The 13,035-nt window shown below is 43.4% G+C and overlaps 1 protein-coding gene across 6 annotated transcripts in view; it reads left to right on the top strand.

Moving 5' to 3' along the window:
- The window catches only part of DOP1A (DOP1 leucine zipper like protein A), a 53,878-nt gene that overhangs the window by 17,297 nt on the left and 23,546 nt on the right, over nt 1-13,035 (top strand). For 4 of the 6 annotated variants that reach the window (XM_081904784.1, XM_081904783.1, XM_081904786.1 and 1 more), the window contains 9 exons: nt 844-953; nt 1,917-2,025; nt 2,994-3,114; nt 5,465-5,584; nt 6,108-6,222; nt 6,987-7,016; nt 8,201-8,431; nt 8,857-9,490; nt 11,603-11,877. In XM_081904784.1, coding sequence (XP_081760910.1) covers nt 844-953; nt 1,917-2,025; nt 2,994-3,114; nt 5,465-5,584; nt 6,108-6,222; nt 6,987-7,016; nt 8,201-8,431; nt 8,857-9,490; nt 11,603-11,877 — 1,745 coding nt within the window. Of the gene's footprint in view, nt 1-843; nt 954-1,916; nt 2,026-2,993; nt 3,115-5,464; nt 5,585-6,107; nt 6,223-6,986; nt 7,017-8,200; nt 8,432-8,856; nt 9,491-11,602; nt 11,878-13,035 lie in introns of those variants that run through there. The other 2 variants (XM_081904785.1, XM_081904788.1) reach the window with 2 other exon arrangements.

The following is a 13,035-nucleotide window of genomic DNA, read 5'->3' as shown; positions in this document are numbered from 1 at the left end:
CTGAGACTACAATTGAAGAGCGTTGAGCCATTCATTGGGATATAAGTAATAAATAAATTTGCCACCTAGACCATTCAGCACAAATTGGGATAGCCTATAGAAATCAGCTATAAAATGCACATTATTTCATAACCCAACCTTGCGCTAGTAGGTAATGTTTTCTTAGCTTTATAATAATAAAACTCAGATTCAAATATGCATACAGAAGCCAGATTGTCTTTTTATTAACAACAAGATTTCCACTTCTTTGATGCAGACTGGCCACAGACTGATGTGATGTAATGCTTAACAGTGCAGTTTTATGCTTGTTTACTCAGAAGTTAGTATGTTTAGGATTGCAGCCTGAGAGACTGAACTGTGAATCAGGATCTCCCTAGTGGAAATCTCAGCCCAGCTCTGAGCTTGCCAAGTAGCCTTTAGGCATGTCGCCATTCTCGGTCTCAGCAATGCAGAGTGACCTACCTTACAGGATGGTTGTAATTATTAGAATGAAATGATGCATGTGAACCAATGTAAACATTCAAAAGTGCCATGACTATAGTTGAATTCTTGTAAAGTCTACATTTATATTTCCTCCCATCACTGGAAAAATTAAGTGTGGCATTCATCATCCAGAATTCCTGTAGAAGTGAAAGTAGCTTGATGTTTTGCTCTTTGTGTCACCAGTTGCCTTTTATTAAATTAAATTTAAAATGGTCTTTCCTCTTGCCAACAATATTTGGACGGCAAAATGGTAAGTTATCAGAACTAAGCCATTGTTCTCACTGTTTGTTCTTCTTTACCAACTTATTTAAACACTGTGTTAATTTGCCATATGCTTTTTCCTTTTCCTTTTGCTTGAAGGTTTTGATAACAACGGTGCCATTATAGGACCTAGAAGCACAAGGCATAGCAATCCTGAAGAACATGCTACATACTACTTCAATACTTTCTCTAAGGAAATGCTAGTTCAGGTAGTCATGCTTTCGATATCTTGTTTGTGTGTCCCTTGTAGGTTCTCAAAAATGGCTGGTAGGCTCTGTTCAGCTTGGTAGATCACAAGCTGTCCAGTTTTTCTATAGGGGTTCCTCTTGCTAATGGCAAACATGCCACCTGATTAGCTGGCTCCAATCCCAGCCTGTTTTGTGGGGCACCTTTTGACCCATATTGAAAGGATTTATTGTGTTGTGCAAAATGTGAGACTGGGAGTAGACTACACATTTGCAAATACTAGGGGAGCATTTTGTTCAAAGCTAGTACCATTTTTGGGAAGCAAGCAGTTTGGTTGACTATGCAAGGAACCAGAAAGTTCTCTTCAACTCTTCTTCTAAAAGCAGTAGCATTATAACTTTTAAATGCAAGCAATTATCATTCAAAGCAGTGTTATTACAGGAAGAAGTCCTTTTAAGTACACTCAGTGTATTTCGCCCCCACCCCTGGTCTTCTGGTATTTTTTTTCCTTATAGCAATTTTGGCTCCGACATGCATTGGTAATTCATATTTGTTTCAAAAATTAACTTGATTTTGTGAAGGGTGAGGAGAATGGTTAGATAGAGGATGCTCAAATGATGGCATGGGGAACCCAGATGTGGCAGACAGGCGGACAAATGTACATTCACACTTCCAGTAATTTCTGATCCATAGTTGTGGCCTTACCTTGTCTTAATCTTAATGGCACACGCCAGGAATACACTTGAGAGAAGACTGTGGACTGGATCCAGAATGTCCCTTTCACAAACTGAAAGCCTCTTCAGGGAATGAAAGGGAGTTAGATCCAGGGGCTGCTCCCACTGAAGAGTAGGGGGAAGGGTAATGTTTTGTAGAACTAGGTTAGCGTTTCAGGTAGTAGCACCATGAATGGTTTCTTACTGGTGCTTTGGTCACTGTAGTCTAAACTCTTATCTCACTTCTTGATTCTAATGTGTTGTTTCTTACAGGCAATGGTGGGAATTTTGCAGATCAACGTGTGTGGAGAGGAGAGCACATTGACGCAGGATCTGAAGCCTTTTCGGATTCTTATCAGTTTACTGGACAAACCTGAGCTAGGTAGCTATATGAATGTCCTTGCATGCCAATGGAGGGGGGTGTCTGTTGTTAAATAAGTAACAGTTCATATAGTAGTAACAGAGGGCAAAAGAACAAACAAGCATCCCAGACATTCTAAAGTACTTCATATGATGAAATGAGGCATGCACCATAAGTAAGAGTAACCTTGAACTTCTCTCATATGCCTATCTGAACAGCTATAATAAAACTTAGTAACAGTTAAAACAGCAGTCTGTGATCCATGCAGCTGTACCTCCTTTACTCTGTTCTAAAAATCACCCACTATCTCATTATCGCAGAGTTTTGGTAATGCAGTGTTGCATTACCACAGGAGAAAGAGAGGGTGCTGCTTTGATGGGATAGAAATGCTCCTCAGAAGTGGTTAGAATTGCACTTGAACAGAATTGCAGAGTATAACACAAGAGTTACTGTAGTGTAGCTGCTACATATGTCAGCAGGCATGTTTGAGGTCAGATTGCAAGCCCAGAATTTCTCAATTCTGACAATGTAAAGAAAACAGGCACTGGGAATGAATTGAGCAACAGTTTTTGAAATAAATGCACTTCGCCTTTTTCACTTGCAGTTGAAAGGTCAGACGCAGTCTTAAAACAAGCTTGCTACGATGTCTTTCAGGTTAAGATCATAGCCTAAATCTTTAATGACAGCATGCACATATTAAGTTTTAATGAAATCAACACAGCCGTAGAAAACGCGTTACTACGTTGTACTGGCAGTGCCAGGAGATCACATTCCTTCTTAAATTAGTGGTAGCAGCGTCATCCTTTCCAACAGTTTTCAGTGTGCTTTTAACGTGTTTCAGCCAAATAGAAAGCATGGATAAAGTTGTGTGTCTTTTGTTGTGCATTCTTGAATTGTACAATTGGCATAACTGCAGATAAAATGAATTCAGATACTAGCCAGTGGAATTCTAAATATAATTGATGTTTTTTTCCTCTTGTTCCTTTTAGGACCTGTAATATTAGAGGATGTACTGATTGAAGTATTTAGGACATTATATACTCAATGCAAAGCAGAGCTGGATCTGCAGGTGGACTCCTCCTTCCGCAAGGACCATGCTCAGCTAAGCAGGTGGCTATGTCGAGAGGAAAAAAGAGAAATTCCTTCCAACAGCCCAGTTTCTTGAGCAGCAGCCTTTTGTGCAAAATTACCGTATTTTTCGCTCTATAGGACGCACTTTTTCCCCTCCAAAAATGAAGGGGAAATGTGTGTGCGTCCTATGGAGCGAATGCAGGCTTTCGCTGAAGCCTGGAGAGCGAGAGGGGTTGGTGTGCACTGACCCCTCTCGCTCTCCAGGCTTCAGGAAGCTATCCGCAAGCCTTGGGAGCTCGGCGGAAGTGCCCGCTGGGCTCCCAAGGCTTGCGGATAGCAGCCTTCATCCCGAAGCCTGGGGCGTGCTGAGCAGCGCGCCCTGGGCTTCTGGCAGATATCCGCAAGCCTGGGGAGCCCGGCGGGAGTTCCCGCTGGGCTCCCCAGGCTTGCGGATAGAAGCCTCCAAACCCGACCTGGTTTGGAGGCTGGTGGTGGGGAAAGCAGTGCTTCTCCCCACCGCCAGCCCCACAAGCTTGGGGGACAGTGGGGAGGCGGAGCGCCGCCTTCCTGCTGTTCCCTGACCTGTTCTTTGGGGCTGGCGGTGGGGGAAAGCAGTGCTCCCCCCCGCCCCACCAGCCCCAAAGAGCAGGTCAAAAGGAACCCAAAGCCTCCGGAGGCTTCGGGTGAATCAGTGGCGTAGCGTGGGGGGTGCAGGGGGGGCCGGCCGCACCGGGCGCAACATCTGGGGGTTAGGGGGCGCAAATCCACAGGTTAGGGGGCGCAAATCCACGGGTTAGGGGGTGCAAATTACTTGCCTTGCCCCGGGTGCTGACAATCCACGCTACGCCACTGGAGTGAATGCACCTTGAACGCACAGAACGCACCTTGACTTAGATGGGGAGAACAAGAAAAAAAAATTTCCTGTTCTCCCCCTCCTATGGTCCAGTGCGTCCAATAGAGCGAAAAATACGGTATATTGAGAATGTGGGACGTTGCAATATAAATTTGCTATGTCATGCGGGTCAGGGATTGGATCAGATACTGAAAGTCTAGGGCTTGCCGATCAGAGGGTCGGCAGTTTGAATGCCCACAACGCGATGAGCTCCCATTGCTCCATCCCAGCTCCTGCCCACCTAGCAGTTCGAAAGCATGCCAGTGCAAATAGATAAATAGGTACCGCTCCGGCGGGAAGGTAAACGGAATTTCTTTGCGCTGCTCTGGTTTCGCCAGAAGCAGCATGGTCATGCTGGCCGCATGAGCCAGAAACTGTCTGCGGACAAACGCTGGCGCAACCCCAGAGTCCTCCGCGACTGGACCTAATGGTCAGGGGTACCTTTACCTTTAAAATACCCAACCTGAGCGAGTATTTTTAAGAAGAGCATTCACAAAATGTGCATGCTATAAGTAGCATATTTATTTCTTGTTACATTTATATCCCACCTTCCCTGCAAGGAGCTCATGGCAGGATACATGCTTCTTCCCCTCTCCAATTTATTTGTGCACCTGCCCTGTGAGATATTTAGGTTGAGAGATGGTGACACACTCAAGGTTACTTCCCTATAAATTTTACAGCTGAGTGGAGATTTGAACTCTAGCCTCCCAGGTCCTAGTCCAACATGCTATCCACAGGACAACACTGGGATATAATTAGTTTCTTGTTTTTAATTAAATTTATATACTGCTCTGCATCTCTGGGGGGTTCATAAAATACAATATAAAAAACACAGAGTACATGGTAAAAATAAGTACAAAAACAAACATAATTCCCCCCTTCCAGTTTACATATATATTTCCCATTAGTGATTAATCAGTGAGCACCTACTATCCATGAAATTCTCAGAATACGTGCTAAGCCAGTGGAAACGGATTATGATGATGATTTAATATTGAAAAGGGAGCCCAAGTAAAGTGTTAAAGCAGAGGAGGAAGAAGACCTTTTTCTCTTTCTGCTGTTGATGTGAATGCCTAGCCTGATACTGGTCACAATTCAGTAGTTATGTCGGCTCAAAAAGACTATCCTGTAGTTAGCCACAGAAAGACTTGTGCTCAAAGGCTTCTGCACTGCAGATTTAGGTTCTCCTTGCTTGGTAGCCAGTAACACAGACTTTGCAATGGATGGGCTTCTCTCTTATCTCTGCAGCTCATTCAGAGCAGCTCCAGCTTGTCTATTGCTTTGAACGATTCCAGATTCAGAGGTTTTGCCTCTCTATGGCAATGATAGCAAAAAAAAAAAAGAGGCAGTAGGATTGCAGGAGGGGGGATAAAGGTGGGAAAATGTAGTAACAAAGGGGGAGGCTGCTGTGAGGGAAATCAGGAAGTAGGCTTGGAGCAAGATTGCAAATGGAGAAGTACTTTTCTTCTGAATACTGTTGTTACATTTTTATTTCAGCAAACTGAGGGAAAATAAGAAAACAGCAGAGCTGATTAAAACTGCCAATCTTCTGTTCAATTCTTTTGAGCCTTACTATATGTGGGATTACATTGCCCGTTGGTTTGAAGAATGTTGTAGGTAAGTTATATTTCGCTGAAGATGTTTTGTATACTGTTGTGTCCTGGTAGAGGAGCACAATTGAGTTGATACACTTATGTTTTTTTTAAAAAACTGTATACTGTGATTCTAAGTTGTCAAAGTGTGCTGTATAGATCTTTTAGAAAGAGGAATCTCTCTATACATAGATTGTTACTTTACTCTTGGTGTCAGTTTCCATGTGCATGTGTGTTGTCTTATGATTCAGTGCCAGGTGACTTGCAGCTGAATGCGTGAGCTGATTCTGTTGCAAATCATTACTTTGAGGATATGTGCGGTGCTACATATCTGTCTCTGGTAATTAATCTATCTGATGGATGTAGAACCTGTGGCCCTCCAGATTTCGCTAGACAACAACTCCCATCATCCCTGACAGTTGGCCAGGCTGGCTGAAGTTAATGGGAGTTGCAGTTCAGTGATTTCGGCAGGGCCGAATATCCTGCTAATATTACTAGTTACACAGCCACACTGCTACCAATGAATAAATTATGCTTTGAATTCATAGGAGGACACTGCATGCCCGACTACAGACTGTGCCTGGAGGTGGTAGTGAACCTGCTGAACTCCCCCTTACCAATTTCTGCCTACTAGTTGATTTTTTGTTGGATATAGTATCTTTGGTAAGATTTCTACTGCTCACAACTTGGTTCTCCTCCCACTACTCTGTGGTTTTCTAAGCTAGGTAACCCTCCAGGTGGCATGAAAGAGGTCTTTAATCCAGCAAAGTGGGCAGGCATTGCTTCAAAATTGATATGATAGGGCCTGGGTGGGGAGCCTGGGGGGCCAAATGCAGCCCTCTGGTCCTTTCTGTCTGGCTCTTGCAACTCTCCCCAGGCCATGCCCCTCCTTGCTTGTGTTTGCATGGTTGAAATGTCTTCAACTCCGATGACTCTTGCTTGTCTAGATGGACGATAGACAGGGATGTCTTGGTGTGTATAGAAACTAGCTAACCTTGCAGAGCTAAAACTCTTCTACATTGCTCTTCCCACTTTTCCGTCTGGCCTCGGCCCCCTCATAGTCACGTGGCCCCTGGAAGACTCCCCTGAGGAGAAGACATTCCCCTTGCAGTAGGGTCTTAATTTTAAGAATGAGATTTTATCACACAGAGATCATTCTTCTGTTTATTATTTGATTGTGGGCTCAGCCCCACCTCTTTCTCTTGCATCCCTCCTCTTTTGTCTATTACTATGCTAATTGACAGCAGGATATGTGGCGCTGTGCTTTCATTAAACTTGTTAGATAGCAGTTGTTTTTTATGCATGCCGCAATCATATTTCTCTATCAACATTGTATATCTTAATGAAGGCTCTTAGAAATGTTTTGGTTTTTTTGCCTCCTGTTATCTCTCCTTTGTCTTCAAACTCTTTGCTTTCTCATTTCAAAGCCTACTAGAAGTATGAGAGTGCTTTGTCAGGTATGACATTCAGACTGTTTTCCTCTTTTGATTAAAAGTGATCCGTTTACATGTTTCTGACAGTATATATCTTGGTAATATTAAATGTGAAAGAATCGTGAATATTTGATTGCCCTCTGTGGATTTGTTATCAGTTTGTAGTTTTAGAGTGTTTTCAAACAACCGTTTTTTTACACAATAAATGCAACATTTGTTTCTCACTTTCATCAGACACACCAAGTTGCACTTCTTTTGGGAGTTTTATCACGTTTTCCAAGCCCGCAAATCACTACAGCTTAATGCAGTTCCCCGGATATTGCTTTCTTTGCTGTTATAACAACTGTGTCAAATGTAGATTAAAGAGCAGGGAGAATAACCATCCTTCCTGAAATATTTTAAAGAATGTGCTGCTTACTCTTCCGTGCTTGAACATACATGCAACCTGTTCATTTATAAATACAGATAAGTAGGCATGCTTAGGGGTGCCAACTTGAATAAAAAGGGGGGGCAGATATGCCCTGCCCCACATAATTGATCACATGACATGGTGCATGCACACCATTTGAATGGCAATGCCCATCAACTTGGGTGGGGCTCAGCCACTTCAAATATTTTAGGGGGGGGCAAAGCCTCCCTGGCCCCTAAGAGTTGGCTTCTATGCACATGATAGATAGATACACAGATATACACAGGTCTGTATTTAGCAAATAGCAGCAGAGGTTCTCTAAACATCCCCATAAAACCCATCTTCCCACAGCATGACTATCCCCTGCATATTGTGACTGAATTTGTTAAGTGATCAAGATTTAATATTATAAATTCATACGTGTAACATGAGTGATACCCAGTGTTGTGCCAAGCTAGTTTCCCCTTCCTCTTCTCCTCCCTTTTGCAGCACTCCATGCTCCCCCTGCCATCTGATCCAAGATGTCTCCCACCCCTCAAAAGCAGACTGGGAGTCTGTAGGGAGTAGGAGAGGAAGGAGAAGCCACCGTTGCGCCACTGGCAGTCCTCCCTGCTAGTGGACAAACAGAATTAGCTATCACCCCGTGTTTAAAAGTTGTTGCTTTTTAACCAAGTCTTCATTTCCTTTCTTTTTTTCAAATTTCATAAAAATAGAACTTTTAAAACTTGTAGCTAAAGTCCGTAGAAAGGATAAATTACAGAAGCCACTGGTACCAGTTCTAACTGTATTTTGTTGCTAGGAGACCTATATTGAAATACAAACGGAACATCTGCCTCAGCTGCTTCTCAGGATGATCTCTGCTTTGACCAGCCACCTGCAGACTTTGCACTTGTCTGAGCTGGCGGATTCCTTGAAACTCTGCTCAAAGATTCTTAGCAAAGTTCAGCCTCCGCTGTTGTCTGCTGGTACTGACGGTGCCTTGCAGTTTCCGAGTAGGCACAGCATCGTCAAAGAATGGGAAGAAAGAAAGGTAATCCAGAAAATACTTTTTGTTTTAAAAAATAAACAGCTCCAACTTTTGAAACGGTTGCTATAAGCTTAGCTCCCATTCTGTTGCTTTAAAACCTGTGGCCTACTTCAAGAATGGACTGGCTGCTACATATGCACCTTGCGGCCTTTATATTAGAAAAAAGATAGTTTCGTGTGCCATGTGCACCAGGAACACAGAAAGGTTTAATAAGTTAGGAATATACATGCATATTTTTGTTTGTTTGTTTGTTTCTCTGGAAGTGTAAAAGAGCTGATCCATAAGATCAGAGGCTCTGCTCTGTGTGCACCTGCCAAGTGAAATGAGACAAGTCGTTACTAGGAATGGGGCCTTCTCGGTGACATGGTTTGCTTTCCACCTCTGATTTTATTCAGCTCTTGCTCCTTCCTTACTCTTGTCTCAATTAGATGCCACCAGTTTCTGCAGAGAACCCAAACGATGTGTTTGAAGATGGTGAAAATCCTCCAAGCAGCCGGTCCTCTGAAAGTGGCTTTACCGAGTTTGTGCAGTATCAGGCAGATACGACTGATGACATTGACAGGATGCTGAGTGGGGGGTCTGGAACAACTGGCCTCCCCATTATAGGCAGCACTTCTTCAGAGACTGAGACAGTCTCCACTCTGGGTTCCGAGGAAACGATTGTTCAGCCGTCTTCCAAGATGGCCCAGAGGACAGGATCTCGAAGTGGGAAGACAACAACAGTTCAGAAGACTGCAATGCAGTGCTGTTTGGAGTATGTCCAGCAGTTTTTAACCAGATTTATCAACCTGTACATCATTCCAAGCAACTCCTTGTCTCGGCCCTTAGCGGCTGAGCTTCAGGAGGACCTCGTCAGGGGGAAAGGAGAGGCTGCACAGTGTACCAGAGAGTCACAAGGGGATGCAGCTAAAGGGAAAAGGACCACTAAGAAGACATCGCCAAAAGAATACCTCTCTGCCTTCATTGCTGCATGTCAGCTCTTCCTTGAGTGCTCAAGTTTTCCAGTTTACATTGCAGAGGGAAACCACACATCAGAAATACATGCTGAGCAGACAGATATTGGTGAGTAATTTCCTACATTTTAATCTCCTCCCCATTAAAACTTCCTTTCAGGTTTGATCTTTCACTTTTTGTAAAACCAGTTTTGACTACCTTTTGTTTCTCTTTCTCTCGTTGTGCACAAACCCAGTTCTCCTATTCTTTATTATTATTATTATTTAAAGAAATGGTTCCTAGTAAAAAAAGGGCTTGATGGGAGGTATACTGGGTTTTGATTTGGGTAATTGTTGGAATGGATTTGCTTCAGACTTGGAAACCAATCCTGCTTAATTCCTATCAGTATGTATGTTTGACATTGGGATACATCAGATGTAAATTGATGCACTTCCAGTGTATTTTTGGTGTAGGTTATTCTTACACTTCACATCTGCTGTGTGATATGGTTGTTTGCAGTTAATAAGCTCCTGTATTGAGTACCTAATACATATGAAAACTTCACAGCTTTGTTGAGGCATACAAAGTATCTCATCTTTCAAAAGAAGGTTGGGGGGCCAGTAGTAGTATTCTGTGTCAGTTAGTCTCAAAGAACAGGCATTCATTTCCTCTGGGGCTTCTGAAGCTTTGTTTTCTGAAATCCAAAGTCTCATATGGAAGCATTGAAACTGCCTTACCCCAGGTCAGATTATTTGTCAATCAATCCCTGTGCTGTCTGCTCACACTGGCACTGGCTCTGCAGGGTCTCAGGTGTAGCTGGGCCTTTCCCACCTCCTGGTCCTATTAGCTAGAGATGTTGGGGGTTGAGCCTGAGAATCTTCTTCATGTGCAGTGTAAGGTTCTGAGCTTCTGTTCCCCAAGACCTCATCCCAAGGGGCCCACTGTGAAGCACTTTTGTACAATCCGTGTGAGGTTACTGACACACCCCCACAGCCAACCTGAGGTTTACGTAGTTGAAATAATAGCCATATCATTAACATGTGACACGGATGCTGTGCAGTTGCTACTCCATCTTTCATAAGTGCTTAACTACCCAACTATTAGAGTTTGGGTTTATTATTCTACTCCCTCCAGATGTTGTTGGACTACAACTCCCATCACCCCCAACCATTGACCTTGCTGGCTGAGGTTGATGGGAGTTGTAGCCCAGCAAAATCTGGAGGATGTGACATTGGCTATTCCTACTATATCTTGCCACCTTTTTGATGTTCAGTTTCATGTCAGGTGTTTTTGGGTTTTTTTAGCACAGATTATAGTTGTCATGCCTAAGGACCTATATATATATGTTGCATATAGATAAAGAAGCAGGAATAGAAGGGATGATTGTGGAAAGCAGCTAATTCATGGTTGGAGGGCAATTAATTCATTTAAGCTTGGGAATTCTGATGCGTGTACTTAGCCCATGAACCTTCAACCTCTGCTTTCAGTGGAGTCTGCAGATCAGCAGGCACATTCAGATCTGATATCTCCATTGAAATAAATGGAACAGTCCATGCGTTGCACACAATAAACCCATTGAAATCAATGGACTTGTTTAAGTCATGTCTTCTGATTCAGTCAGTCTACTTGAGTATTACTTAGTTGGATACAACCCCATGTGTGCAAATCAGGCGTACATCTTAGTTCTAGGATGGGGACCATATTTGTATTACTGCTTCCCTTCATTCCTTTTATCATTTTTAGATGGCAATTAATCTCTCATTCCTCCCGTTCAACATTATCTGTGTGATATGGTTGCTTGTCATGATCCCTTGAGATCCGTTACAAATTTAGATGGGGGCCGTGATCCATTTCAGTATGCCCAAGTGCTTACTGCATATACGCATCAGGATTTTTAAAAATTAAAATATCAAAAAGCAGCCTCTCCATACTACATCTGAAACTGCTTTTGAACACTGATTTTCAAAAGCAGCCTACCTGTCTGGTGTAGCACAGGGCTGGTCTGCTGTTTGAAGATAGGCCATCAAAAGCCCAGCTAGACATGCAAAGTAAACTGTGATACATTTCTGCAAAGTCTTTCTCCCCCGCCCATTCTACTTTTCCCATTAGAGTTTAACCTATTTGAAGTAGCTGATGGTGGTACAGTAGATATGCAAGATGGAGGGGCGGTGGGTGGGAATAAATATAATTTTCCAATATAAGAGGAACTGCTTTTTTTTAATAGCAGCCCTTTCCTTTCAGATTGTGAAGAAGAGCAGCCCCCCTTGTGGCTCCAGACTCTTATGGGTGCTTGCAGACAAGCCAGTGATTTCAGCATCCAAGGTGTCACTATTTCTTTAATAATGGACTTAGTGGGATTGACTCAGTCCGTTGCTGTTGTCACTGGAGAAAATCTGAATAGTGTGGACGCGCCACAGCCTCTGAGTCCAAACCAAGGAAGAGTGGCTGTTGTGATCAGACCTCCTCTCACTCAAGGCAACCTCCGATACATGGCTGAAAAGACAGATTTTTTCAAGGTACAGTAATACAGCTTCCGTAATGATAAAAATGTGCCAGGCTGAAGAACCACTGCAGCGTTTATTTTCACTTTCTACAAAGCCTGATTAGTTGTTAGGTGGTGCTATAAAGCAAGTTCTAGCTGGGAAAGTAAGCCAGCTTCATAACCTATGGTTTGAAGTTGGCTTGTTCAGAAACTTTGAATTCTTTTTTAAAAAATTGTATCTAGACAAGGTTATGTCCTTAAATTCTATTGATTTTTGGCAGGACTTATGCAGAAGCTTGACAAGTGGGGCACAGCTACTATGCTAGCATCCCAGCAGGTGGGTTGTTGTTGCATATTCATGAGGCAGCAGGGAGGGTGGCATGGTGCAAATGCACCAGCGAGGCAGTCTGGTGCTCCTGCCAATGTGTTAGCACCACACTGACCTTCCTAATACCTCACCCTTCCACCTTCCAGCAGTGATCTGCCTACTGGGAAACTAGCACAGCAGTTCTGTCCACCTGCTGACCCACTTCTGAACTTCAGAGGTACTTAATTTCTAAGTACTGCACCCAAACTTTGCACCTTACGAGACTGTTATCACTGCTTTGGATTAAATGAAACTTAATACATTGCTCTGAAGCTCATTACTCACTACACTACTTGTTAAGCATTTTACCTACAATCCTGATAAGAGCATAAGAACAGCCTTCTGAATCAGGCCAATGGTCCATTTTGTCCAGCATCCTGTTCTCACAGTGGCCCTTTGGAAGCCTGCCAGCAGGACATGAGCGCAGCAGCACCCCACCCCTGTCAAAGTCCACTGCACAGCACTTTCCCAGTGTCTTGACAGCCAGCTAGTTATGGGGCGCTTGAGAAACCCAGCACAAGGGGCTTTGCTGCTGCTGTGGCACTATGCGGTTTGCAATGAAACTGCTGTTAAAACAGATGTTGTTATTGCATTTTACAGAAATTTCTTTCTGGGCCTTATAAAGGCTTGGACCCAAAAAATCATGGGTGGAACTCTGCTTGAACAGTGAAGCTTTTTCATGCTAATCTCCCCCCACAACCCCCTGAAAAGCCACTTTTGAGGGGTAGAGGACCCTGTGGAAGAATATAGGATGTGTTGGGGGTGGAAGCAAGAGGATAGACTTGGCAGAAAGTGGGGAAAACCTTGTAAAAGCGGAAGTGCCTT

Source organism: Podarcis melisellensis (assembly GCF_964234715.1).
Source record: "Podarcis melisellensis genome assembly, chromosome: 3".
NCBI classification, from domain to species: Eukaryota; Metazoa; Chordata; class Lepidosauria; order Squamata; family Lacertidae; genus Podarcis; species Podarcis melisellensis.
Note: the sequence above shows the minus strand (reverse complement) of the source record. Positions and strands in the feature narration are given on the sequence as shown.